At 44.1% G+C, this 26,423-nt stretch overlaps 1 protein-coding gene across 1 annotated transcript in view; it reads left to right on the forward strand.

The window, feature by feature from the left end:
* The window catches only part of RPRD1A (regulation of nuclear pre-mRNA domain containing 1A), a 103,819-nt gene that overhangs the window by 45,386 nt on the left and 32,010 nt on the right, over positions 1–26,423 (forward strand). Inside the window, exons 5-6 of the mRNA XM_083377163.1 lie at positions 1,762–1,888; positions 1,986–2,161. Coding sequence (XP_083233289.1) covers positions 1,762–1,888; positions 1,986–2,161 — 303 coding nt within the window. The remainder of the gene's footprint in view (positions 1–1,761; positions 1,889–1,985; positions 2,162–26,423) is intronic.

A 26,423-nucleotide genomic window follows, 5' to 3' on the forward strand; every position in this document is an offset into this window, starting at 1 on the left:
ACCTTTCCCCCCCCAAAAAAACTTTTGTTTCCCTGCACGTGGCAGCAGCAGATCACGGAGGAGAAACGGCACAAGGCTGGGAGTCAGGTAAAGAAAGAAATGCAATTCCTGGGGGGAATTCACCACTCCCTCCCTGAGCCTCCAGCACTCCACCTGCCACTTTGGTGGCTCTGTGGGCAGGTGAGGGGGGAACCTGCCTCACTTGTTCCATGGCTGCTTTCTGCCAAGCCGTGTTGCACTTGCCAGTGGCATGGCCATGAGGCCTGGCAGATTCCCCCCTATCTGACCCATTGACTGTTTTTTTCCCCACCCAGTTTTTCTTTTATTTTCCCCAGGGCTTCCCAACTCCTGTTAGGGTTGGGAGGCAGTGGGGGTTAGAGTTAATGTACGATAGGCCTGGAAGCGGCATTGGGTGTGATGCGTGAGATGGCAAATGGCTGTGTTGTGGCCATTTGCCGCCTCCTGCCCAATGCCGCTGCCATGAGGCTGTGGAACAAGCTGGGTGACGGTGCGGAACCGGTATAATGGCACATGGGTCAAAAGGGGGAAGGATCTGCCAGGCCTCAGGGCAGTGGCATTGGGTGCGACACGCAAGGCAACAAATGGCTACGGCCGGCGGTAAATAGTACGTTGTGCCAAAACCAGCCATTTGCCACCTCATGCGTTGCACCCAGTGCCGCTGCCATGAGACCGTGGAACAAGCCGGACGGCAGTAAGGAACCAGTACACCTGTACCGTGGGTCAGATCCCCCCTCCCCCATCGGATTTGCCTCAACACAGGCAGCCCATCTGTGCAGACCTTAAGTAAGACTTAGTTTCAGGGGGAGGGCTTATATTAGGCCTACCCCCTGAAAATCAGCTGGGGCTTACTTTTGGGGGTGGGTTTACTTTCGGGAAAACACAATAATGAATAACTGAACTTGCTGTGAATTTGTCATCTGCGTGATTGGTGCATAGAGAAATCAATCTCAATAGGGGAGGCAGGGAGGAGTGTTCACTCAATAAAGTGTTCTCATTTTATCGATAGATACCACTTTCTGTTTTCACTTAATATCCAAGCATTTAAACATAAATGTTTATGAGAAATGTTTTTCATCTTTAGGCAAAAAGTCAAATATATAATACATTCATTCATTCATTCATTCGCTTTTTTAAATTACTTTCCACCTGTATTAAGAACTTAATTGTATTCAGAATCTTTTAAACTGCGTATGAAATAAAAATCAAGTTAGAGCAGGGACTTTTGTCAACTTCTATTCCCCAAATCATAGGGCTCAGATAATAAATTAATTCCAGAGATTCTGTATGATATTTTAATCTGGGCCTGCATATGTACTAGGAATTGGTCTACATTCCACTAGAGTTCTGTTGTCAAAACTGTATCACACATTGACAGAAAGGCCAATATTAACAGATCCCAAGTTTAATACAAGTACAGAAAGAGTGAGGGGAAAAAATCCTTGGAAATTCTATAATTAATTGAAAAGTCAGCTTTTGTGAATTTTTTAAAAAGTACCACACATACAGAAGCCACAGTAGCAGTGGACTGGGGAAAATTCCACAAAGGGAAAAGAAACTGGTATAGAGTGAGAATGTAATGAAATATCCTGGAAAAACCATGGTTGGTTGGTATTCTGAATAGGAATACTCTGGTTCTGTTCTCAGTTGAATTAAGAATAACTTTATTGCAATTTTTCTCAGCTCTATTATTATTTTGTAATATGTTATTTTGTAATTTTTCAAACTTACACATTTTTATAGACGATGGATCTTATAAGAGCATTACAAGAATTAGAAAATGCAACCTCTGGAGATGCAGCAGTTCATCAGAGGATAGCCTCAATACCTCTAGAGGTTCAAGATGCAACTTTGCTTAACAGAATCACAGGTTAGGCAAACTATGTTATAATTGTAGTATCAGAATATTATACTTAATTGGATAATTTATAATGTGAATTTTAAATATATTTTTGCTCACTTTGCAGACAAAGAATCAGGAGAACAGCTTTCCAAGATGGTAGATGATGCATGTATGTTGCTGGCGGATTACAATGGCAGGTTGGCAGCTGAAATTGATGATAGAAAACAACTAAATCGGATGTTATCAGATTTCTTACGATTCCAAAAAGAAATCCTGTCAGAGAAAGAACAAACATTGGAAGTGCGTGATTTATTGTGGTAGTTCTTTTCCCCAGCTTTTTTCCCCCTAGTTAATATTCTTCACTATGTTTGCTTTTCCTCACAGAATGTGTTTAGATCATAAGATACTTCAGCTTTCTCATAATAGGTGGTTTTAACTCTTCTGAAGTATTAAACAGTAAAGCGCATACATTTACTGTGGAAAAAATGTTGGGCGAAGCATTTGTTTTGTTATCAAATATCACATATTCTTTGGGACTTAATATCAAACTTGACATTAACAGATCTCTTTCTTTCTAATATTGATGCATTTTTTTAATCTGATGGAACTCTCACTGCAATTTGTACATGACCCGTCAGAACTGTCCCGGTGAATTCAGTGGGATTAAGTTTAAGGCTTTGCCAACTTCCCCCAAAATGGGGGAACATGTTTTCAAACTTCTCTCCCTGCTATTTGCATTGATAATTGTATTATTCTTATGTTTCCTTTGGCAATTTGTAGTTGCATTGCTATTTTTTAAAAATTACAAATATACTTTATCAGCCTTTTGTGAGATGAAATTTAATGCTAGATTATCTGCATGCTTTGTAGAAGTCTAAGTTCATTTTTTTTCAACTTAGAAGTAAGCTTTAAGTGTTTAAAATTGAATTTTTTAAAACAAAAGTATAAAAGTCATACTTATTAACTTCAAAATTCTACCTAGAAAAAAGCTATTAGGACCACAATGGGGATCAGAAAATTCATTGTTAAGCTGTATGTCATAAAGTGAGGCATCACATGACTGCCCCTGATTTTACAGTCTTTTTTGCTATGGTCTTGCCATGGTCAGCAAATCACCTTGGTTGTTAAGTGAGAGATCATGTGACCACAAATTGTGACCTTGTCTTCTGGCTTCCCCATTCACTTTGCTGGTGGGAACCCAGCTAGCAGGTTGCAAATGGCAATTATAGATTGCCACAAGGCACTGCAACAGTCATAAATGTGTGATGGTTGCCAAGCACCTGAATCACGATGAAGTGGCTGTGGTGGCATTGTGACAGTGATAAGCGCAAGGACTGATCATAGATCACTTTTTTCAGTGCTATCATAACTTCAAACAATTACAAAATGAACTGTCATAAGTCAACTACATATAAAGCTTTAAGATGATAGGTTATTTAGCAAGCATTATCTATGGTAAATATTCTAGTAGTTGTACTTTTGAATAAATGTTGGTTGAATGCCATAAATTTGTTTACTTTTTTCCCTCAGGACATTGGAACATGATGATTCTGATAGACCTAATTATTAAAGTTGACAACTTTTAACTTGATTTAAGAACTTTAAATTCAGATTATATACCAGTTCTTCATATTTATACCTTAAATTTGTATAATTTCTTACTCAATAGCACATAACAAAAACCTAATATTATTATCCTTCTATCCTCCATAAGGGTGGGTAATGTCTTACAGTTTTGATAGTGACATGTCATTAATATATATCTAGCTTCTATTTCAGGTGAGGAACATGGATATTATTTTCTTATGGTGACATCTTCCATTAGTAATGCATCCTGCTAAAAATAAAATTCAGAATCAAAATCCTGTTTTGTCTCCTCTTTCTAAAAAAGAATCATTCTTATACCTGTATGTTTGACAAATCAGTTTTTCTTAAATTACAATAAGCTATATACCAATCATTCTCATCAAACTGAATGTGTTAAATGAAATTCATTAAAATTAATTTCTATACAATTGAGTTCATCAATTTAACATTGTCTACTCAGGTTATTAGAAAATCACTTAGTAAACATGTCTGTGCATGCAATATTAAATTGCGTGAATAACAACACAACTATGTTGAGATATAGATGGAGAACTAGGTTGTGCATGTATATGAATGAATACATGAGAGATGGGAACTCCCTCTGCTAATAGTATTGATTGCTTTTTTCCTCTTTTTCTCCTCCTTTCTGCCCACTGGGTTACAGAGAATTGTGGGTTGCTGTTGAAATTTTAAGAATGAAAGGATAGTCTTAATATTATTCTGTTTTTCTGGGGAGTTAACAGATGTGACATAAAGGTTAAAAGTTCCCCCTTGTCAGTTTGCAATATCTGTTGTTTAGAACAAGTGTGTACAATTAAGTCCTAGGAGCCATACGTGGCCCTTGAAAACCTGAGATCCCCCACAAATCATTTAAAAGTTGTCTCAAGCTATCATTTTAATGTAGTAGGGGAAAACTATTAAATAGATGGATATTTTTCAATTAAATATTTTTTGTCTTGGATATTGCCAAAGTAAGAATGTGATCTCAACATGCTACTTAAAGTCCAAGTGCTCTAATTGAGCTGAAAAAGAAATATTATGTTCTGTGTTTAGCAGAATTGAAGAATGGTGGATTAGATAAAGAAATAATTGTGTGAAAAAGTAAAAGATGTGAGAAGTAAAACATCTCTTCATGCTGAAAAATATAGTTTAAAATTGTGAACTCTTTTAAAATTCCAATATTCCTGCATAAATATGACCTAAATTGTGATCACACAGGACCTTAAACTTGATAAAAAGAACCAAATTGAATAAATTAGTTAAAAAAATTATTGAGGAAATTTATCTATAGCTACATATTTGTGTATAGCAAAAGTATGTGACCTGTTGCTTTCAGTAACTAGTGTCCCACAGGATTTGATTATTTTCTCAGTTGAAACACTTGATTAATTTTCCCTTCAAATGTGCTGATAATTCTAGAGTTTCACATACATTTGGCATCACTGATAGTTTTGGATAATTTTCCTCAATAAACAAACATGTATAATGTTTTAAATTCATTTGTTTAATTGGATTCTCCTTAGTTGTGTAGACTTGTATGGAGAATAGATCACATACTTATACTGATACATTAAAAAATGCTCATAAGCTTGAAAACAACTTATTTTTTAAACTGGTTGCTGTTATCTAAATATAAATTGTGTTTATTATCAGTTCAATCAACATATTGTAATTGGTTATTCTAAACTTCTGTATATATGAATGTGTGCGTATGCATGCATTGCCATAAGAATTTTCTAAACCAGGCATGTCAAACTGCCAGCCCACAGGCCGGATGCATCATGCCGAAACTGCGCCCACTCCATTGCTGAGAATGGGGGAAAAGTCCTGATATGTTGCGTGATGTCACATGACATCGTGAGTTTGACATGCCTGTTCTAAACATTTTTTTTAATCATCAATGTTGAGATTTCTTTGCACACTCCGATTTAAAATTACATGTTAGAGATACAGGAATCCATCTAAAACAATTAAAAACAGTAAATCTTTGCTCAAAACACTTCAATATTTGACAATAGAATAGTATGCCTCTTATAGACTACCTAAGCTACAGGTCTGCAACCTGCGGCTCCAGAGCCGCATGTGGCTCTTTCAGCCATCTCCTGCGGCTCCCAGTCCTCTGCCATGTGCAGTCCCCCCCAAAAAAAGTGGGACTAAAAAAGTTCAACCAATCAATTCAAATATGCAGGGTAGGTGCATATCTCGCCTTGGCTCCACTCTTCAGTCAAATCCTGTTCTGCGCATGTACGTATGTACGCGCATGTGCACACATTTTTTGCGGCTCCCAGTTTTTCCTTTTGTGAGGGAACCGGTTCTGAGTGGCTCTTTCACTGTTTCAGGTTGCTGACCCCTGGCCTAAGCAGTAACCTCAGGGAGAGAATGAAACTGTGGAGAGCACTTTGGACATTACATTATCAGAACTGTTCTGGGAAATTAACGCCCTCCAAGATAAAATGTGTTAATTCTTAAATATTTTGATTAGATGAATTAGAAAGCAGGTGATAAAGGTGCTGGTTAGCTGAAGTTTTCAAGATATTTCACAATAAAGATTTATACCTAGGCGAGTATATTTGCCTAAAAGGGAGGGAGGTGTCTAATGATCATGATGCCTCATAACTTCTCAACAAAGTAGGTAGAACAATGAAAATGGTACCACATGGAAGTGTATAAATTTGTCTTCACTTTGAGACTAAAGATTATTACCTAACTAATTTATTCTTTAATTGCAAGATACATTTCTCTTGGACATCTGGTGGCTTGTGAAAATGTCATTGCCTAACATTTCCAAGGAACAGTTGCAGGATATTTTACCTCAGAAGCCAAGTTGCCTTGAAACTGTAAAGCACACAGATAACCTCTGCTACATTTGTGGTAAGGTTACATTTGCATCTCAAAAATAGCAATTGCTACTGTGATTGGTAGGTTGGAGGAAACCTACCAATCATAGTAGCGATTGCTATTTTTGCACAGTTCTCCCAATTGCAAGAGGGATCTCAAGAAAAAAAGTGGACTATGAAATATGCAAACATTCCACCTGCACTGTCCTGTACTCCCTGTTGAGGATTTGCCAATTCCAGACCCACCAGAATTATTATTATTATTTATTTAACTTATATACCGCCCTATTCCCGTAGGACTCAGGGCGGTTTACAGGGCAATTAAAATCATACCATACAAAAGTTAAAAAAATTAAAACAGTTAAAACAATTAAATTTAGGGCCCAAAATTAAAAAAGTTAAAACATTAAAACCCCTCAGTCTAGGCCTGACAGCTCAAAGAGCCAAGTTTTCAGGTCCCGGCGGAATGAGTAGAGGTCGGAGGCAGTCCTAAGTTCCATTAGAAGTTGGTTCCAGAGGGCAGGCGCACCCACAGAGAAAGCCCTCTCTCTGGGAGTCACCTGCCGGCAATCCTTTACTGGCGGTACCCTAAGAAGACCCTCCCTGTGGGAGCGCACAGGACGATGGGAAGTTGATGCTGGCAGCAGGTGTTCCCTCAGATAATCTGGACCCAAGCCATTTAGGGCTTTATAGGTCGTCACCAGCACCTTGAATCTCACTCGGAAGGCAACCGGAAGCCAATGCTACACAGGAGTATCGGGGAACTCCCATCGCAACCGGCGCAGCTGCATTCTGCACCAGTTGAAGCCTCCGAGTGGTCCTCAAGGGCAGCCCCATGTAGAGAGCATTGCAGTAGTCTAACCAGGAGGTCACGAGAGCATGGGTGACTGTGCGTAGGGCATCTCGGTCCAGATAGGGCTGCAACTGGCACACCAGGCGAGCCTGGGCAAAAGCCCCCCTGGTCACGGCTCCTATATGATCCTCCTATATCAGGGGTCGGCAACCTAAAAAAGAAAAAGAGCCACTGGGAACCGGTTCCATCACAAATTAAAAAAAGGGAGCCGCGTGCGTGTGTCCATGCACGCGCATGCGCAAAAAGGTTTTTTGCGCATGCGTGGACGCACGCGGCTGCCATTTTTTTAAAAATGAGATGGAACCGGTTCCCGGTTGCGCGACGGCCCGTCTGCAAAGCTGCCGCTTTCGGCAGCTTTGCAGACGGGCCATGGCAGCTTCCTCAAAGAGCGGCGCCCCTGCCCATTCCGAGAGGTGCGCGCGCGCCTCTTCGAACGACCGGAGGTGCGCGCGTACCTCCGCGCGAATGGGCAGCGGTGCCGCTCTTTGAGGAAGCTGCCGCGGCCCGTCTCAGCTTCCTCAAAAAGAGAGGCGCCCCTGCCCATTCCGAGAGGTGCGCGCGCACCTCTCCGAACGACCGGAGTTGCGCGCGCACCTCCCCAAACCTTTGGGGAGGTGCGCGCGTACCTCCGCGTGAAGGGGCAGCGGTGCCGCTCTTTGAGGAAGCTGCCGCGGCCCGTCTCAGCTTCCTCAAAAAGAGAGGCGCCCCTGCCCATTCCGAGAGGTGCGCGCGCACCTCTCCGAACGACCGGAGTTGCGCGCGCACCTCCCCAAACCTTTGGGGAGGTGCGCGCGTACCTCCGTGCGAAGGGGCAGCGGCGCCGCTCTTTGAGGAAGCTGCCGAAAGCTTCCTCAAAGAGGTTTGGGGAGGTGCGCGCGCAACTCCGGTCGTTCGGAGAGGTGCGCGCGCACCTCTCGGAATGGGCAGGGGCGCCGCTCTTTGAGGAAGCTGCCGCGGCCCGTCTGCTAAGCTGCCGCTTTCGGCAGCTTCACAGACGGGCCGCGGCAGCTTCCTCAAAGAGCGGCACCGCTGCCCATTCGCGCGGAGGTACGCGCGCACCTCTCCAAAGGTTTGGGGAGGTGCACGCGCACCTCTGCCCATTCGGGAAGGTGCGCGTGCACATCTCCAAATGGGCGGTGCCACTCTCCATTTGGAGAGGTGCGCGCGCACCACTGCCCGTTGGAAGAGGTGCGCGCGCACCGGGCGGCTGGGAGCCGCAAGAGACGATGATCTTCAAAGTTGAGCCGTGAGTCCAGGAGGACACCCAAGTTGTGAGCCCTATCAACGTGGGGTAACACCTCACCCCCCCATTCTTAATGATGGAACAAACTGGTTAACCCGAGATGCCGGTACGTACAGCCACTCAGTCTTGGCAGGGTTGAGACGAAGCCTGTTTCTCCCCATCCAAACCTGGACCGCCTCCAGGCAACGGGACATCACGTCAAGGGCATCACTGGGTTGGTTCGGAGTGGAAAGAAAAAGTTGGGTATCATCAGCATACTGATGATACCCAACCCCAAAACCACAAATGAGCTCGCCCAGCGGCTTCATATAGATGTTGAACATGAGGGGAGAGAGGACCGAACCCTGAGGAACTCCACAAACGAGAGATCTCGGGGCGGACCTCTGCCCTCCCGTCAACACCAACTGCGAGCGGCCCAGGAGATAGGAGGAGAACCACTGTAAAACAGTGCCTCCCACTCCCAACCCCCTGAGACGCCGCAGTAGGATACCATGGTTGATGGTATCAAAAGCCGCTGAGAGGTCTAATAGGACTAGGACAGAGGAACATCCCCTGTAGATTCATGATGAGCAGGAAGCAGCTGATCCACGGCCGTCAATGTTAGCAGACCCAAATTTCAGCCCACCGTATGCTCCTCCTGAACCACATCTAATTTCACAGGGCGAATTAAATGACCTGGTCAAGGATTTGGAATCGCCTAACAGTAAGGCAGAGCTACTGGACTCCAGATTACAACAGTGGAAGCTCTTGCAGAGTGGTGTCAGCACCTCAGAACTTTGTAAAGGCTATGGACAAAACAAAACTAGGTTTCCAATATCTATGAAAAGTTTCTAAGACTTAATGAAGCCAAAATCACTGAAGGCGTCTTTTTGTCAGTCCACAGATTCAAGAACTTCTCTGAGATGACAAATTTGATTGTTCTGTGGCAAGGAAAAGAAGGCATGGGAAGCCTTCAAGTCCGTGGCAACAGAGTTTCTCGGGAACAGCAAGGCAGATGACTATGGAAAAAAAATGGAAAATGTACTTAGGTCCTATAAAGCACTTGGTGCAAATATGTCACAGAATTTATTTCTTACACTCACATTTAGACTATTTTCCTTTGAACTTTGGGGCAGTGAGTGATGATCATGGGGAGAGATTCCACCAGTATATTACAGGCATGGAGAAAAAATACCAAGGGAGATGGAGTCCCTCACTGCTGGAATCTCCCCAGGGATGATTCTACTGCAGTTCACTAAGAGAAAAACCAAAAAGCGCAGTTTATTTTATTTTATTTATTTATTTTAATCCCATTTATATGCCGCCCTTCTCCGAAGACTCAGGGCAGCTTACAATTTAAAGCACGAATCAATGTGCTTAGCAATGTGCTTAGATACCAAATAAAGATGGAATCTTGTCATTTAATCTGATGTTAAAACTTGTCAGTTTTTCATGCAAAAAGCATGAAAATGTTACATGAAAAATCAAATGAATGGAAAGTTATGTTATTGGTATCAATAAAAAGATAATTTTATAATGATTGGTGTGGCACCATTCTCATTGCTATATCACAGTTTGCAGAAAAGTTATGAAGCATAATCGCACATCCCGCTCATAATTTTGAATTATTTTGATGAAATTTTCACTGAAGCTGTATCTTGGAAATGAGCCAATTAATACACAGGTCTTACTTTTTCTTTATTAGGGACCCAATTCTGGTAAAATTGAGCTACTTTCATTTCCGAGGCTTTCTCCTTTTAGACCAGTGTAATAGGCTCTGTTTAGGCCCAAGTGTTCTACTGTGTTATTGGAATGGGATCAACTCTTGTTGCAGATAGTCCTCATTTAACAACTACAGTTGGGATTGGCAAATCTATTACCAAGTGACACAGTTGTTAAGCAAGATGTGTGATCCCAATAGACTTACAATCTGCCACAGTCATTAAATCAGGTATTGTAACTTGCAATTTTACTGCCAGGTTCTCCATTGACTGCTTACTGGAAGGTGGCTTTGAAGCATGTAGATGATCAAATGACCTTGGGATGCTGCAACAGTCATAAAAATTGATGGTTGTGTAAAACTGATTATAAAGTTACTTTTTCAGTGCTGTCATAACTTTGAATTGTTACTGAACAGAGGAGTTATATAGTGAGGACTACCTGTACCTGTATATTCTGATAGGCATTATTTTTATTTTATTTGCTGATTTTGTGGTGTTTACTCTGTGCCATGAAACTTAATATCTGGAAATTTTTTATTATGGGATTGCATTTGTAGACAGGCATCAGGATTCTTTTAACATATTGAAGCTTGATATGTCTTGATGTAGAACTCATTCAGGTCTAATTAGAACATAGAATAATAGGGATGGAAGGGACATTGAAAGTCTTCTAGTCCAATTCCCTCCTCAGGCAGGAGACCCTATACCATTCCAGACAAATACTTATATAGTCTTTTGAAAACCTCCAGTAATGGAGCATCCACAACTTCCAGAGGTAAGCTGTTCCATTGATTAGGTATTCTCATTGTTGAAAAAAATATCCTTAGTTAGAGGTTGGATCTCTTTAATTTTCCATCTGTTACTTGTCCTTCTTCAGGTGCTTTGGACAATACAGTAGATTGATCTCTTCTCTGTGACACACCTCAAATATTGGAAGACCACTATCATATCATCCCTAATCCTTCCATTCATTAGACTACATATATCCAGTTCCATCAATTGTTCATCATATTGTTCACCTTGTGGATCCTTTATCATCTTGGTTACTTTTCTGTACTCTTTCTATGGTCTCAATATCTTTTTTGTATCAGGGTAAGCCAGAACTGGACACAGTATTCCAAGTGTGGTTTCACCAGTGCAGTGTAAACCAGTATTATCACTTCAAGTGATATCCCTGTGTTGATGCAACCTAGGACTTCATTAGCTTTTTTGGCAGTTGCAGCACCTTGCTGGCTCATATTTAAATTGTGATCTACTAGGACATCTAGATCCTTCTCACAGTTTCTACTGTTGGGCCAGGTACTACATATACTATATGTGTGCATTTAGTTATTCTTGCCTGTACACTGGGCACACAATTATTAGGCAAGTTGTATTTTGGAGGATTAATTTTCTTATTGAACAACTACAATGCTGTCAGTCAATCCAAAATGTTAATATACCTCAAATCTGAATATTTATGAAAATAAAAGGTTTTGGCCTTCCCAGGAGAATATGTGTGCACAATTATTGGGCAACTACTAGTGGGCAGAATGATCATTCAGCTAAATGAAAAATGAAAACTTGCCCATCTCATTTGTTTATTTGCATCTGCTAAAGTGAGAATAACAAACTCAGAAGGTACAAATAAACATTTCTGACATTTCAAACAAATCAGTGACCAGCATAGCCACCCTTCTTTTCATTAACAGTCATAACCCTTTCATTCATGGAGTCTGTCAGTTCCTTGATCTGTTGATAATCAACGTTTTGTGCAGCAGCAACCACAGCCTCCTACACACTGTTCAAAGAGGTGTACTATTTTCCTTCATTGTAAATCTCCCATTTAAGAAGAGGTGTACTATTTTCCTTCATTGTAAATCTCCCATTTAAGAAGATCCCACAAGTTCTCAATAAGGTTTAGGTCAGATGAGGAAGAGGACTATGTCATTCTTTCATCTTTAAGGCCTTTACTGGCTGTACCACTGCTGGAAGAAAGTCTTCTAAAAACTGGCAGTAGGTTTGGGAGTTGATTTTGAGTCCATCTTCAACCCGAAAAGGTCCAACTAGCCCATACCAGTACCCCACCTCTACCTTGCTGGCATCTGAATCAAAGTGCTCTGTGCCTATTACTGAGCCACCCATGGGTCCATCCATCTGGTCCGTCAAGGGTCCATAAAACCTTTGAAAAATCTGTCTTCAGGTATTTCTTGGCCCAGTCTTCCCATTTCAACTTATGTGCCTTATTCAGTGGTGGTTACGTTTCAGCCTTCCTTACCTTGGCCATGTCTCTGAGCACCTTGTACTTCTGTGCATCCCAGGTAGGTTGCAGTTCTGGAATACGATAGTACTGGAGGATAATGGGTTCCTGGTAGCTTCACGTTTGATTCTTCTCAACTCTTTGGCAGTTAATGTGTATCTTTTTTTCCTCAACATGTTTTTTGCGACTCTGTTGACTATTTGCAACAAAATGTTTGATGGTTCTGTGATCACTCCCCAATATCTTAACAATTTCAAGAGTGCTGCATCCCTCTGAAAGTCTTTTTACAATTTTTGACTTTTCAGAGTCAGTTAAATCTCTTTTGGCCCATTTTGCCTGAGGAAAAGAAGCTGCCTAATAATTATACACACCTTGATATAGGGTGTTGATCTCCTTAGGCCCTACCCTCCCTTATTACACAAATACACACCACCTGATATGTTTATATCCACTAAGCATTCAAGTTTATACAGCTTGGAGGTGGAAAATACACATGAAAATGATGATATGGCCAAAAATACTCACTTGCCTAATACTTGTGCACACAGAACCTTATTTTTCTCATCACTGAATTGCATTTCTTGAATAGAGCCCAGTGTTCAAGTCTACCAAGATCCTTCTGGATCTTGAATCTATTTTCTAAATTATTAGATGTTCCCCCCAACTTGGTGTTGTCTTCAAATTTAATGAGTTCCCCTTCTATCCCCTCATCTAGATCAAAGTTCCCCAGCCTTTTCAGCTTTGCAGACGAGCAGGAGGGAGGAGAGGATGGTTCCACATGTGCAGTAGGCACATGCACGTATGCACGCAACTCCACTTGCATGAGCAACAGACGTGCATCCACCATTCATGCAAATGGAGCGCATGCACATGCACTTTCCCACCACTTGTGTGGCCCAGTACCGAAAGCTCACGGCCCAGTAGTCGGCCCCAGCTTGAGTGTTGGGGACTCCTGATCTAGATCACTTATGAAGATGTTGAAGAGTACTTGGCCTAAGAAAGAACCTTGAGGTACCCCACTGCATGCTTTCCTCCATGTAGATGAAGTTAGATTTAGGACATGCTGACTGTCGTTTGTCAGCCAATTGCAAATCCATCTGGTGGTGGTACTGTGTATCCTTCTCCCTTTGCCTTATTGAAGTCTAAGTAAACTCTCCAGAACATTTTGCTAGTCCACTTAGTCAGAGAAGGCAATATGGTTTTTCTGCTATGATTTGTTTTTGACAAATCCATGCTGGCTTCTAGTAATCATCTTGTTCATTTACAGATCCAAATGCACTGCTTATTTTTCCCAGGTATTGATGTCAGGCTGATTAGTCTATAGTTTTCTGGACTCACTGTAGATTCTGAGTTTGTTAAAATCAACTCTCTTAAAGTTTAAGACATTGGCTGGATTATGTTCTATTGTTTGTATTTGCATTATATTGAATTCCAATATGACATGGTCACTCTTTCCCAAAGTTCTGGCCACTTCAATTCCCTTGTTCACTTCTTCTCTATTAGTAAGAATTAAGTTCAGTATAGTTGTCCCTCTAGTACCTTTTGTCTGGCAAAGTTGTTAGTAGGTAGTCCCCATTACTATTATGTATTTTCTACATACATTTGTTAACTGGTTAGCAAAAGGTTCCTCTATTTCTTCTGCTTGGTTGGGTGGCCTGTAGTATATGCCTATAGTAATGTAATATTCCCCCTTTTATATTGATCTATATATATTCTAGGAGGTTTTCGTCCTTGGTTTTGTGCATTTCCGTGGGGGTACAGTAATCTTTGATATACAGTGCAACTCCACCTCTTCTTTTTTTAGGTCTGTTTCTTTTGAATAGTTTATTATATCCTTCCATCAGTACATTCCAGTCATGAGTTTCATCTCACCTGAATAAATTAAAACTAGAGATTAAACTCAAGGACATGTAGGGAATTCGGGGGCAGAATGGGGGAGATGGGATCTGTTGTTACTTGATCAAACACTGTACTGTTCCCTCATTGGGGCCCCAGGCCAATTAGCAGAGCCAGGTGTTTAGGCCCTTACAAAAGAATAGGGTTGAGACCAACCTCACATCAGGGGCAAGGAGTTCCATAGGGCAGGAGAAACCGAAGAGAATCCCCTGCTCCTGGACCCTTCCAGCCGGAATAATCGGGCTGATGGGGCCTGCAGCATGCCACCTCTGCTGACGCCAGTGGGACGTGCAAATCTCAGTGGGGTGAAACAGTTCCTCAAGTAACCTGGAGCTATAAAATGAAGGGCTTTAAAGGTGATTACTAATACCTTTCATTTTATAGCTCCAGGTTACTTGAGGTTACTAATACCTTGAATTGCACCTGGAAGCAGACCAGTTAACAATGCAGCTCGTGGAGCAGTAATGTTACAGGGACCATTTTTTGAGGCCCAAAAATTGCCTCTGCTGCCAAGTTCTGCACCAGCTGTAGCTTCTGAACACTCTTCAAGGACAGCCTCATGTACAGCATGTTATGTATCCAGGTGAAGGAAACACAGACACACGTTCATAGCAGTCACCACCAGGGGGCATTGGACTTTTGGCAGGAACCCAGTTTCGACGGGAAACAGAGATTCAAATCGATTGGCCGGCTGCTCACTTGGCCAGGTATAAAAGGAGGGCAGGTACCCCCTATTCCCCACTACAGTCACTTCCAATGAATAAAGATCTGCCATGCTGTACTCATCGTCTCAGCATCCTTCCTGCTCTCCAGAACCCACTACACAATAGTGGCAACGAAGGTGGGATCCTGCTTCACCGTAAGAGCTGAAAGTCACTAGGGGACGGCATCGCTTGCTGGAGGAAAGAGGCATCTTCCCCCCCCCCTCGACCACGCTAGCAGCCACATCGGTGGAGCAGGATTCACGGGAGCCAGACGCAGAGATGGCACAGATTGGACAGCCCCGAGAATTCGACATCTGTCACCCCGAACGGTGGGACTCTCACCTGGGACAGGTCGAAAATTTCCTCCGGGCAAACCAGATCACCGAAGATGGCCTGAAAGCAGTGACCCTGCTCTGCATAAGCGGGCCCGCAGATAATTGCCCGGCCGCCCTGTTTAGGGTGACCCGCTCCCTCCTTAATCAGGAGGTGAGGGAGGAACCCTTGCAGGGCTGTGCCAAGGAGTTTGGTCAACATCTGTTGGATAAAATCGCTCAGATTCGGACCGGTCTGGACTCCAACTGGGGAGAGTCCGACGATCAGGACACAGGCGGTCTTGTCAATGCTATCTGGGAGGAGTTTGATTCTGTGACCCCTGAGGAAGTGGACAGGATTATGGGGAGGTTGAGCTCCACCACATGTTTATTGGACCCGTGCCCTTCTTGGCTGGTCTATGCAGCTCGGGAGAGGACACGAGGCTGGTTCCAGGCAGTTATATCTGCTTCTTTGAGTGAGGGTAATTTCCCCGCCGTCTTGAAGGAGGCGGTGGTGAGACCTCTCCTCAAGAAGCCTGCCCTGGATCCAGCTGTGTTGAATAACTTTCGTCTGGTCTCCAACCTTCGCTTTCTTGCGAAGGTTGTTGAGAGTGTGGTGGCGCATCAGGTCCCCCTGGTTCTGGATGAAGCGGATTATCTAGACCCGTCCCAATCTGGTTTCAGGCCCCGGTACAGCATGGAGATGGCATTGGTCGCTCTGGTGAATGATCTCTGGAGGGCCCGGGACAGAGGACATTCCTCTGTCCTTGTCCTAATAGACCTCTCGGCGGCTTTCGATACCATCGACGATGGTATCCTGCTGCGGCGTCTCAGGGGATTGGCAGTGGGAGGCACAGTTCTTCAGTGGTTCTCCTCCTATCTCCTGGGACGCTCGCAGTCGGTGTTGGCAGGGGGGCAGAGGTCGACCCCAAGGACTCTTGTTTGTGGAGTTCCTCAGGGGTCGGTCCTCTTGCCTCTCCTGTTCAACATCTACATGAAACCGCTGGGTGAGATCATTCGTGGTTTTGGAGTTGGGTATCATCAGTATGCCGATGATACCCAGCTTTTCATTTCGACCCCAAACCACCCCAGTGATGCCCTCGACGTGATGTCCCGTTGCCTGGAGGCGGTTCGGGTCTGGATGGGGAGGAACAGACTTCAGCTCAACCCTGACAAGACTGAGTGGCTGTGCATTCCGGCATCCCGGGACATTCAAAATATTCCACCTCTTTCTATGGGGGGTGAGTTTTTACCCCCCGTGGATAGGGCTCACAACTTGGGAGTCCTCCTAGATTCACGGCTTACCCTGGAAGACCATATAGTAGCCATGACTAGGGGGGCTTTCGCCCAGGTTCGCCTGGTGCGCCAGTTGCGGCCCTATCTGGACCGGGATGCCCTGTGTACGGTCACTCATGCACTCGTGACCTCTCGCCTGGACTACTGCAATGCTCTTTACATGGGGCTCCCCTTGAAGACCACTCGGAGGCTCCAACTGGTACAGAATACGGCCGCGAGAGTTGTCTTGGGAGTTTCCCGGTACTCCCATGTTACACCTTTGCTCCGCGAGCTGCATTGGTTACCAGTTGTCTTCCGGGTGAGATTCAAGGTTTTGGTTATGGTCTTTAAGTCCTTACATAGCATGGGTCCGGAGTACCTCGGGGACCACCTGCTGCCGGCATCAACTTCCCTCCGCCCTGTGCGTTCCCACAGAGAGGGCCTCCTCAGGGTGCCTCCGGTCAGAGAATGTCGGCTGGTGGCCCCCAGTGGGAGGGCCTTCTCTGTGGGCGCTCCGGCTTTATGGAACCAACTGCCGGTTGAGCTCTGGACGGCACCGGACCTTCGCTCCTTCCGGCGCGGTCTGAAGACCCATTTATTTGAACAAGCTGGCCTGGTCTGATGGGGGACGTTAGGGTTTTTAATGGGTTTTATATTGTTACTGTTTTTATCTGGGCAATTGTTTAATTCTCTTTTAATTTTTGTATTTTCTATTTATATATGCCCTGTTCACCGCCCTGAGTCCTTCGGGAGAAGGGCGGTATACAAATTTAATAAAATACAAAATACAAATACAAAATTCCAAGACCTCACCGAGAAGCTGAACGGGCATTTCAAGCCACGAATGTCTGAGCTGGCCTGGTGGTTCCAGTTCGTCCAGAGGGTCCAACTGCCGGGCGAATCGGCATCGGAGTTCATCGCAGCCTTGCGGCAGGCCACCCACCTCTGCAAGTTCACCAATCTGGATGAGAGGCTGTGCGACAGGCTCGTGTTCAGCCTACGTGAGAAGTGCCTGCAACAGAAGTTGTTCGCAAGGCCCAACTTAACCCTCCAAGATGCTCAGGATAAGATCTTGGCCAACGAGGTGGCTGGCAGCACGTGGCAAGCGGTCCCGACCCCCTGACCCAGCAGCCCAGGAGGATCCATCCACCTCGAAGATGCTGCATACGGAGGGAGCGGAGAAGCAGAAGAGACCGGCATCGACCAGGTTTGGAGGAGGCCGGGACAATGAGGAAGCCGGGAGAAACAGCGGAAGGCAATAGCCTTCCCGAAATGCGCAAGCTGTGGCCGAGACCATGTGCACACAAACTGCAAGTTTCGATCAGCCACATGTCAGGCCTGCAGAAAATCAGGCCACATCGCAGTGGTCTGCCATAGCCGTTTCTGAGAGGGTCTCCATGAGCTGCAGCCAGAGGACGCATCGCAGAAAGGTACTGGGGCCCAGAAACCGACCAGTATAGGATTTTTTGAAAGCTGGAGGGCCATCTGCCGAACCGGGGCCCGACGGCCACTTAAACCCAAAATTAAATTGGACGTCCATTTACAGGGCATTCCCTGTAAAATGGAGCTTGACTCCGGCTCTGCAGTCTCAGTCATATCGTATGAGACTTTTAAACTTATTTGCGGTCAGAGCAAGCAGTGGGTCAAATTGAGGCCCTTAAACATTATCCTCACCGATTTCCAAAACACCCCAGTAAAAATCAAGGGGGAGGCCACCCTTTCAGTGCGGTTTAAGAAGTTCCAAGGGCACTTGGATATTATTGTGGTTGAGGGCCGGAGAACCAGTCTAGTTGGGCTAGACTGGTTTGAGGCACTAGGCATAGGGATCTCAGGCATCTATAGGACCCAGGAAAGCAGCATCAAATCCGTCTGCAAAGAATTTGCAGAGGTATTCAATAACAAGCTAGGCAGGTACACCGGGGGCCCGATCTCTTTTAAACTAAACCCCAGCGTCCTCCCCATTAGGATTAAACCCTGGCAAGTCCCCTTCACGCTTAAACACAAGATAGAAGGTGAGTTAGACGAACTAGTCGAACAGGGAGTCCTACAGCCAGTAGAAGGGGGAGAGTGGGAGACCCCTATAATCACCCCTCTCAAAGCTAACAGGGAGGTCAGGATCTGCACCTACTATAAATGTACATTAAATCGGGCCCTTAACCAGCACACTTACCCGGTCCCAACAGTCAGCCACGTTCTCGCTTCCCTCCAAGGCGGCACCATCTTTGCTAAGCTGGATCTCGCGCAGGCGTACCAGCAGCTGCTGGTTACCAGGGAGACGGCAGAAGCACAAACAATAGTAACACACAAGGGAGCCTTCAAGGTTAACAGCCTGCAGTTTGGTGTCAGTGTAGCACCAGGCATCTTCCAGGAGGTAATGGAGTGGACTCTCAAGGGCATTCAAGGGGTATGTCCTTATTTTGATGATGTCCTCATTGCAGGGGACACAGAAGAAGTACTGGCTGAAAGACTGAGGGCAGTGTTAAGCAGATTATGTGCTGCAGGTCTCAAATTAAAAAGGGACAAATGTAGCATTGGGGTGGCATCCACTGAGTTTTTGGAGTTTAAAATAGATGCCAGTGGGATCCACCCTGCAGAATCCAAAGTATGGGCAATTAAGATGGCCCCCACTCCCAAGAACAAGGCTGAACTGCAAGCCTTCCTTGGGCTGCTCAACTTAAACCATTCCTTCTTATCCCACAAGGCAGCAATAGCTGAGCCTTTGCACAGGCTCCTAGATAAGAAAGCTGCATGGAGCTGGACCAATGTCCATGAAAAAGCTTCCAATCCTTAAAGGCCCTACTTTCAAGCAGGTCTACAGTCACCCACTTCATAGAAACAAAGCCCATCTGCATTGCTTGCGATGCTTCACCCTATGGAGTGGGTGCAGTACTGAGCCACCTAGAGGAAAATGGGGAACAGGTGCCCATCGCATACTAATCCAGAACCTTGTCAGGGACAGAGATGAACTACGCCCAGATAGACAAGGAGGCCCTGGCAATAGTGGCTGGGGTCAAGAAATTCCACGACTACTTTATGGTAGGGAATTCACTATATTCACAGATCATGAGCCTCTATTAGGGTTATTCACCATGGACAAACAACCCCCCCAAATTCTCTCCCCAAGGATGCTCAGGTGGTCCATATTCTTATCATTGTACACCTTTAAGCTGGTTCACAAACCAGGGAAAGAAATGGGCCATGCGGATGGGTTAAGTAGGCTACCCCTGACTAACACAGAACCTGATCTGGTGCCTGCTGCACAGATACTGACAATCCAAGAGCTTCCGGAATGCCCTCTCCATGCTAGGGACATAGCAACTGCATCAGATAAAATCCTGAGCAGGGTCCAGTCTTGGGTATTCACAGGGTGGCAAGATAAGAGTCCAGGCCCGGAATTCCAGGCTTATTTCATAAGAAGACATGAATTGTCTGCCCATAACAGATGCCTGTTGTGGGGTAGTAGGGTCATCATACCAGACACACTGAGGGATAGAGTCCTGAAATCCTTACATGAGGGGCACCCTCGTATAGTGCGAATGAAGGCATTAGCTAGAAGTTACCTTTGGTGGCCAGGGCTAGATAAGGCAATAGAAGAGCAGGTAAACGGGTGTTACAATTGTCAAAGGTGCAGACCTGAGATGCCCCAAGCACCTGTCCACAAATGGGAGGCCACACACACACCCTGGTCCAGGGTCCACATAGACTACGCGGGCCCATTCCAGGGACAGCTCTTCCTATTAGCGGTAGATAGCCACTCCAAATGGTTGGAGGTAGTGCCAGTCCCCAATATGACCAGGGCCAGAACAATCCAAGTGCTCAGGAGACTTTTTGCCACACACGGCCTGCCTGACATCTTGGTATCAGATAATAGGGCTCAATTTACCACTGCTGAATTTCAGGCCTTCATAAAAGAGAATCTGATTAGACAGTCACATCCGCGCCTTTCTACCCGTCGACTAACGGACAAGCAGAGCGCATGGTGAGAACGATCAAGGACGCACTCAGGCGCATCATCGTCGGCGAGTGGCATCACAGGTTGGCGGACTTCCTATTATCCCAACACACCACACCCTGCACAGCAACGGGGAAGAGCCCGGCGGAACTCCGTTGGGGCAGACACCTCATCACCAAATTGGACAGACTGCACCCCAACAGAGTGGCTTCGGAGACTGAGCAACCCAACCCCTCTAGGGAGTTACACTCTGGTGACTTGGTCTGGGCCAGAAACTATGGGTCCAGACATTTGTGGATTCCGGGGGTGGTGGTTGACAAAACCGGGCCTTTATTCTACGTACTAGGGGTGGAGGGGGGTCGCCAGGTCAGACGGCACATAGACCAGGTCAGGAAACAGGTTCCTGAATGGCCACAGACCGATCACCTGGAAAACTACCCATCATCAAGCTCAAATCATCACTACCAACCCCACCAACAAACAACAGAACCTGAGCCCGAAGAAGACCTCTCTGACCCAGTACTGTTGCCAGTAAGCCCTGTTTGACCGGGACAACAACATGACCAGGGCCGCAGTGACAACCCTGCCACAAGGTCAGACTCTGGGGTGGGTCAACCGGAAATGGTCAACCAGGACTCAAACACTGACTCTGCCGTCCAAGACATGGGGGAAGTTTCCCTAAGACGTTCATCCCGGGTTCATCGGCCACCTGCGTACCTGTCGGACTATGTGCATCAATAGGGACCGTTGTTTGAGGGGATTGTTTTGTCTTTTAAGGGGGAAGGGATGTTATGTATCCAGGTGAAGGGAACACAGACACACGTTCATAGCAGTCACCACCAGGGGGCATTGGACTTTTAGCAGGAACCCAGTTTCAGCGGGACACAGAGGTTCAAACCGATTGGCCAGCTGCTCACCTGGCCAGGTATAAAAGGAGGGCAGGTAACCCCTATTCCCCAGTACAGTCACTTCCACCGAATAAAGATCTGCCATGCTGTACTCATCGTCTCAGCGTCCTTCCTGCTCTCCAGAACCCACTAGACAATACAGCACTATACAATAGTCCAACCATGAGATGACTAGGGACTGAATGACAGAGTGCAAGGAGTCCTGATCCAGGAAAGGCCACAACTGGCACACAACACAAAGTTGTGCAAAGACTGTCCTATCCATGACTGCCACATGCTCCTCGAGCAAGAATCATGAGTCCAGGTGAAACCCACCCCCCCCCAAAAAAAATTGCAGACTGGATCTGTTTGGGATAGTGCCACCTATCCAGAGTCAAAGATGATGAAGGCTCAGAGCCCTGTGAACCCAGAGCCACTTGATCTTACCAGGGTTCAGTCACCTGATGTTTCCTGTCCAGACCCTCACAGCCTCCAGGCACCATGAGAGAGTGGATAATTGGGTGTCATTGGAGTACTGAGTCCTGTGGTAAACCACAAAATAGTGTCTTAGGTTGACTCTCCTTATCAGTACTGATTGAGACCAGCCTGGCGAAAAGAACCGAAGGAACTTTTCTTCCTTCCCATCACTCTTGTTGTTTGATTGTCTTGGGGTTTATATTTGGGAATAGATCCTAAGGATTGGTCACCCTCCTCAATTTTAGTTTAAAACCCTCCTGATCAGTCGCATTTTGAATACATTCTTCCTGGTCCTTTTGAGGTGCAGCCCATCCCTTGCCAGAAGCCCTTCATGTAGGTAATGCACAACATGGTCTAAGAATCCAAAGTTCTCTTGGCGGTATCAATTCTTAAGCCAGTGATTCATTTCTAAAAATTTTGTTCCATCATTGGGTGTTGTCCTTTTGTTGGAAATACAGATGAAAACACCACTTTTGCTTCTAACTCCTTAACTTTCTTGCCTAGCTGCTCATAATTTCTCGATATTGTTTTCAGGTTCATTATTGTGTCTTTCGTCCCTACATAAAGGAGAAGAAAGGGATAGTAATTTGTGGGACTGATTATTTTAGTAAGATTCTCAGTCACATCTTTGATTTTTGCTCCAGGGAGACAACATATCTCCCTAGATTGAATGTCCAATCTACAGATAGCTGGTTCTGTTCCCCTGAGAATTGAATCTCCTATCACCAACACACGCCTTTTGTTTCCTAGGAAAGTTTAAGCTATTTTTCTTCTTTTCACAGGAGCACTTGATGATACTTCTTTTTTTACAGATACTTGATGATGTCTTTTTTGTAGGTGTCTCCATGCTTTCTTCCAGGGGAGGTTGCGGAATCGATTGTTCAGTTTCAAAGGAGCTGGAGTAGACAGCAGGGCATTGTTCTTGATTTCTGTTTTCTTCTTGTTTGCTTGTTCCTTATTATGGGTAACAAATAAGGAATTCGATATAGTCTTCTTGCTTAGGTTGGAGTTTTTCATTTTGTAGTTTCAGAGTGCTAGAGTTGCCTCTAGACCCTTTACTTTTTCTTCTAGTAATTTATTTAGTTTGTATTTGGTACATGTGTAATTTGAGTCTTCTATGGAGATACGCACATACATAGAACATATTTTACTAGTCACAATAGTGTCAGTCTCTTTTTCCATGACTATGTTTCGTTTTGCTAGTTAGTTTAAGGATTAAAATTTTAAAAGTGTATAAATGTTCAAAATGTAAAAGATTTAATCACAGATTTAGAAAAAGATTCTAATTTTAAATTCTAAAAGTTCATTTAAAAAATGTAAAAGTATGCACTTTGATATGTACTTCTTTTTGCAGGAAATTTTTGGCTGCTATCTATGAGATGTTTTGCCCTCTACTCTTTGCCTTGAAAATTTATTCCTTTCTTCCCTGTCTAGAAGTGTATTGTACTTATCCCTTTCCTCCCTGACTTCTTGCTCTTTGACTACCTGACCACTGCTGGGATGTCAGGTATGATGTGTGCTCTGGACACTTTGCTCTGCTGATTTAACTCTGTGCCACCACTGCTCAGCTGGTCCGCCATGCTGCTCTCAACCGCTGATAAGGGTACTCTGCTATGCTGCCACATAGCTCTACACAACCGCTGCTCAGCTTGTCCACCACGCTGCTCTCAGCCACTACTCTGGGCACTCTACACTACTGCCACTTAGCTCTGCACTGCTGTTGCTTGGCTGATCTGCCACGCTGCTCTCAGCCTAGTTGCCACCCAGCTCTGTTCCACCACTGCTCAGCTGGCCTCCATCTGCACTGCGCGCACCTCCACTCAGTTGTCCTCCATCCAGGCTGCTGGACTCAGTTGTTGGGCTGCCAGGTCACCTCTCGGGTGGGCTATACCAGGTTGCCTCATAGCCAGGCCACCAGGTCACCTTGTAGCTGAGTTGCTCCTCAGCTGGACCACCAGGCCACCTCTCCATTCTCTCAGGTGGACCACTAGGCTGCCTCTCAACTGGGCTGCTGGGCTGCCTCTCAGATGAGCTGTTGGGCTGCCTCTCAGCTGGCTGCCACTTGGGTGGACAGATGGCTCACTCACAGCTTCTTAGTGTGCATCCGAAAATGATTTTGCACCCTTAAAAGGATTTTTTTTTCAAAATATCAAAAATAAGAATTCTCAAACATTTTCAAAATTCCCAACAATTTAGTTTAGTTTTGTTTTTTAAATGATCTGGGGAAAAAATTTCTTAAATGTGAGTCTTTTACATTAACAGAATAAGAGAGTTGTACAGGATCTATATCATTCTGGGCAAATGGCTGTCAAATCTCTTCTTCAAAACCTCCAGTGATGAAACACCTACAAGCTTCTGAAAGCAAGTCATTCCACTGGTTAATTGTTTACATTGACCAGAAATTTCACCTTAGTTGTAGTAGTTTTTAATTATCCTTTTGGTCCCATCTATGGCTAATATTGAAGTTGCCCTATTGATATAGTTTATAATCCATAGATGAATTGAAAAAATAACAGATGAATAAAAAATAAAAACAAAATCTCAGTTGATTTTTACATAATAACCTTATATAAACAAAGTCTTGAATAAATGATCTTGTCAGGATCATTCAATATTTATAAAAATTCATAGTTGGTTTATTCAAGATCATGTAATTCATAGAGACTGTAATCCTTTATAATGCAGAAAAATATATGTAGAAAAATCCACCCTAGCAAACAGATCTGCACCTAATACATTAGAGAAAAAAGAAACACTCTTGCAAACAGATCTGTACCTAATTCATTTTGCAATTATATCTATCCAAGTATACACTTTTTAAAAAAGAACTATGCAGTTAGTATCGAAGAATTAAAATCGATGTGGTCTATATAGAGAAAAGAGATAATTGCTGAGTTGCTGTAATTTGTCTCCTCTCTCTTAAACATAACAAAAACTGCCAACAGACAGTCACACTACTCAGAACTCACCAATTTGCATCCAAGTAAATCATCCAAGAAAGTCTTCTTCTATTCACTTATTTTCCTGTGGGTGTAATTCTGTGTTTATTTAGGGTTTTTTAAAGATTTTTTATTATTCTCTTCAATTATATTAATTGAATTATTATTATCATTGAATTATTCTATTTTAATTATTGAGAATAATTCAGTTGTTATCTGACGGCAGGCAATTAGAGACAGAAAGATGCAAACGGAGGAGCAATGGACCAATGCAGTTGGAGGCAGCAGCATGGGAGACCAATGGCTGGGGACATTGAGGTGGACCAGCTGAGGACCCTGGCACTGCATCAATCCTGAAGACCCAAGCAAGCAAAGGGCAAAAAGACAGGAAGGGCCTAGTATCCCAGCAGTGGCTGGCAGGAAGGAAGAGAGGAAAAGCAGGCGGTGGGGAAGGGACAAACGCTGAGAACATGAAGGCAGGGAAGACAGGAACATTTTTTTCTCCAAGGCAGAAAGTTGAGGGCTAAGAACAAAGGATCTCATAAAAAAGAGCCTGAGAAGAAATAATTCTTTGTTTGGGAAAAAGTAGCCCTTCCCCTTCTTAAGCAGCCCCATCCTTTGTTATGCTGAAGAGTGAGGAGACATATAACAGCACAGCTGTACTTTCAAACTCTTCAATCTAAACTGCAAAAAACCCTCATATTTCTATCAAAGCAAAAGTACATACTGTTACATACTTTTACAATAACTGCAAGCTGATATTGCATTATTATGTTCAGCTGAGATATTTTTGTACAGCTGAAATACCACCTATGATTTTTTTTCTTCCATTCAGCTGAGATTCTTTCTTTCTTTTATCTTTTTCATTGTGTATGTGTGCATGGCTGTCTATCTACATTTATCTATACATACTGTCAGGACCCACCTCAATCCACATCTTAGGAAATAAGAACTCTTGGATGCAAGTTTGTTCAAAAGGAAAAGTTTACTAGGATGAGATCGATTGTGGCAATACAAGACGGGATCTAACAGAGTTACATTTCAATCCTATATAAAGCATTCCCATTTCAGCCCTCTCCCCTCATCCATTTGGTCAGGCTCACATTATTTACTTAGGTGTCAGGCCCTTCCGTGGGAAAGGGAACTCTCCTTGTTTTTATTGTTATTGCTTCTTCCTTTTCAGCTGTAAATGGAGATGCAATCCAGATCTTGCTCTCCCCCTGTCCCCCCCAAATCAAAAGTTTCCTTGGTCTTTGAAACACAGCCTACTGCAATCTGAGTAACCATCCTCTTTCTCCCTCCCCCCAGAGATGGCAGAATCCCCAGAATAAACACAATATTCTACCCATACATTATGAAATGTGATATAAATGGATTCTGACACATACAGGGCTTTTTTTCTCATAAAACGCTCAGAACGGAGTTCTGGCACCTTTTTTGGATGGAACCTTGTAGGGTAGGCACACCTGACATGTGTGAGTTCCGGCACCTTTTTCTTTTACAAAAAAGCACTGGACACATACATACATTTTATACACCTGTAGATTATGAATTATATCTAGAGAGCAACTTAAGTTGCATTTAAGTCCTATACAACAATGAAAAATTTTGAACTTTGAAATTTTTAATGAGCTTTCAGAATTTTACATTTTTAATTTAGAA

The sequence above is a fragment of the Vipera ursinii genome, assembly GCF_947247035.1.
Source record: "Vipera ursinii genome assembly, chromosome: Z".
NCBI lineage: Eukaryota > Metazoa > Chordata > Lepidosauria > Squamata > Viperidae > Vipera > Vipera ursinii.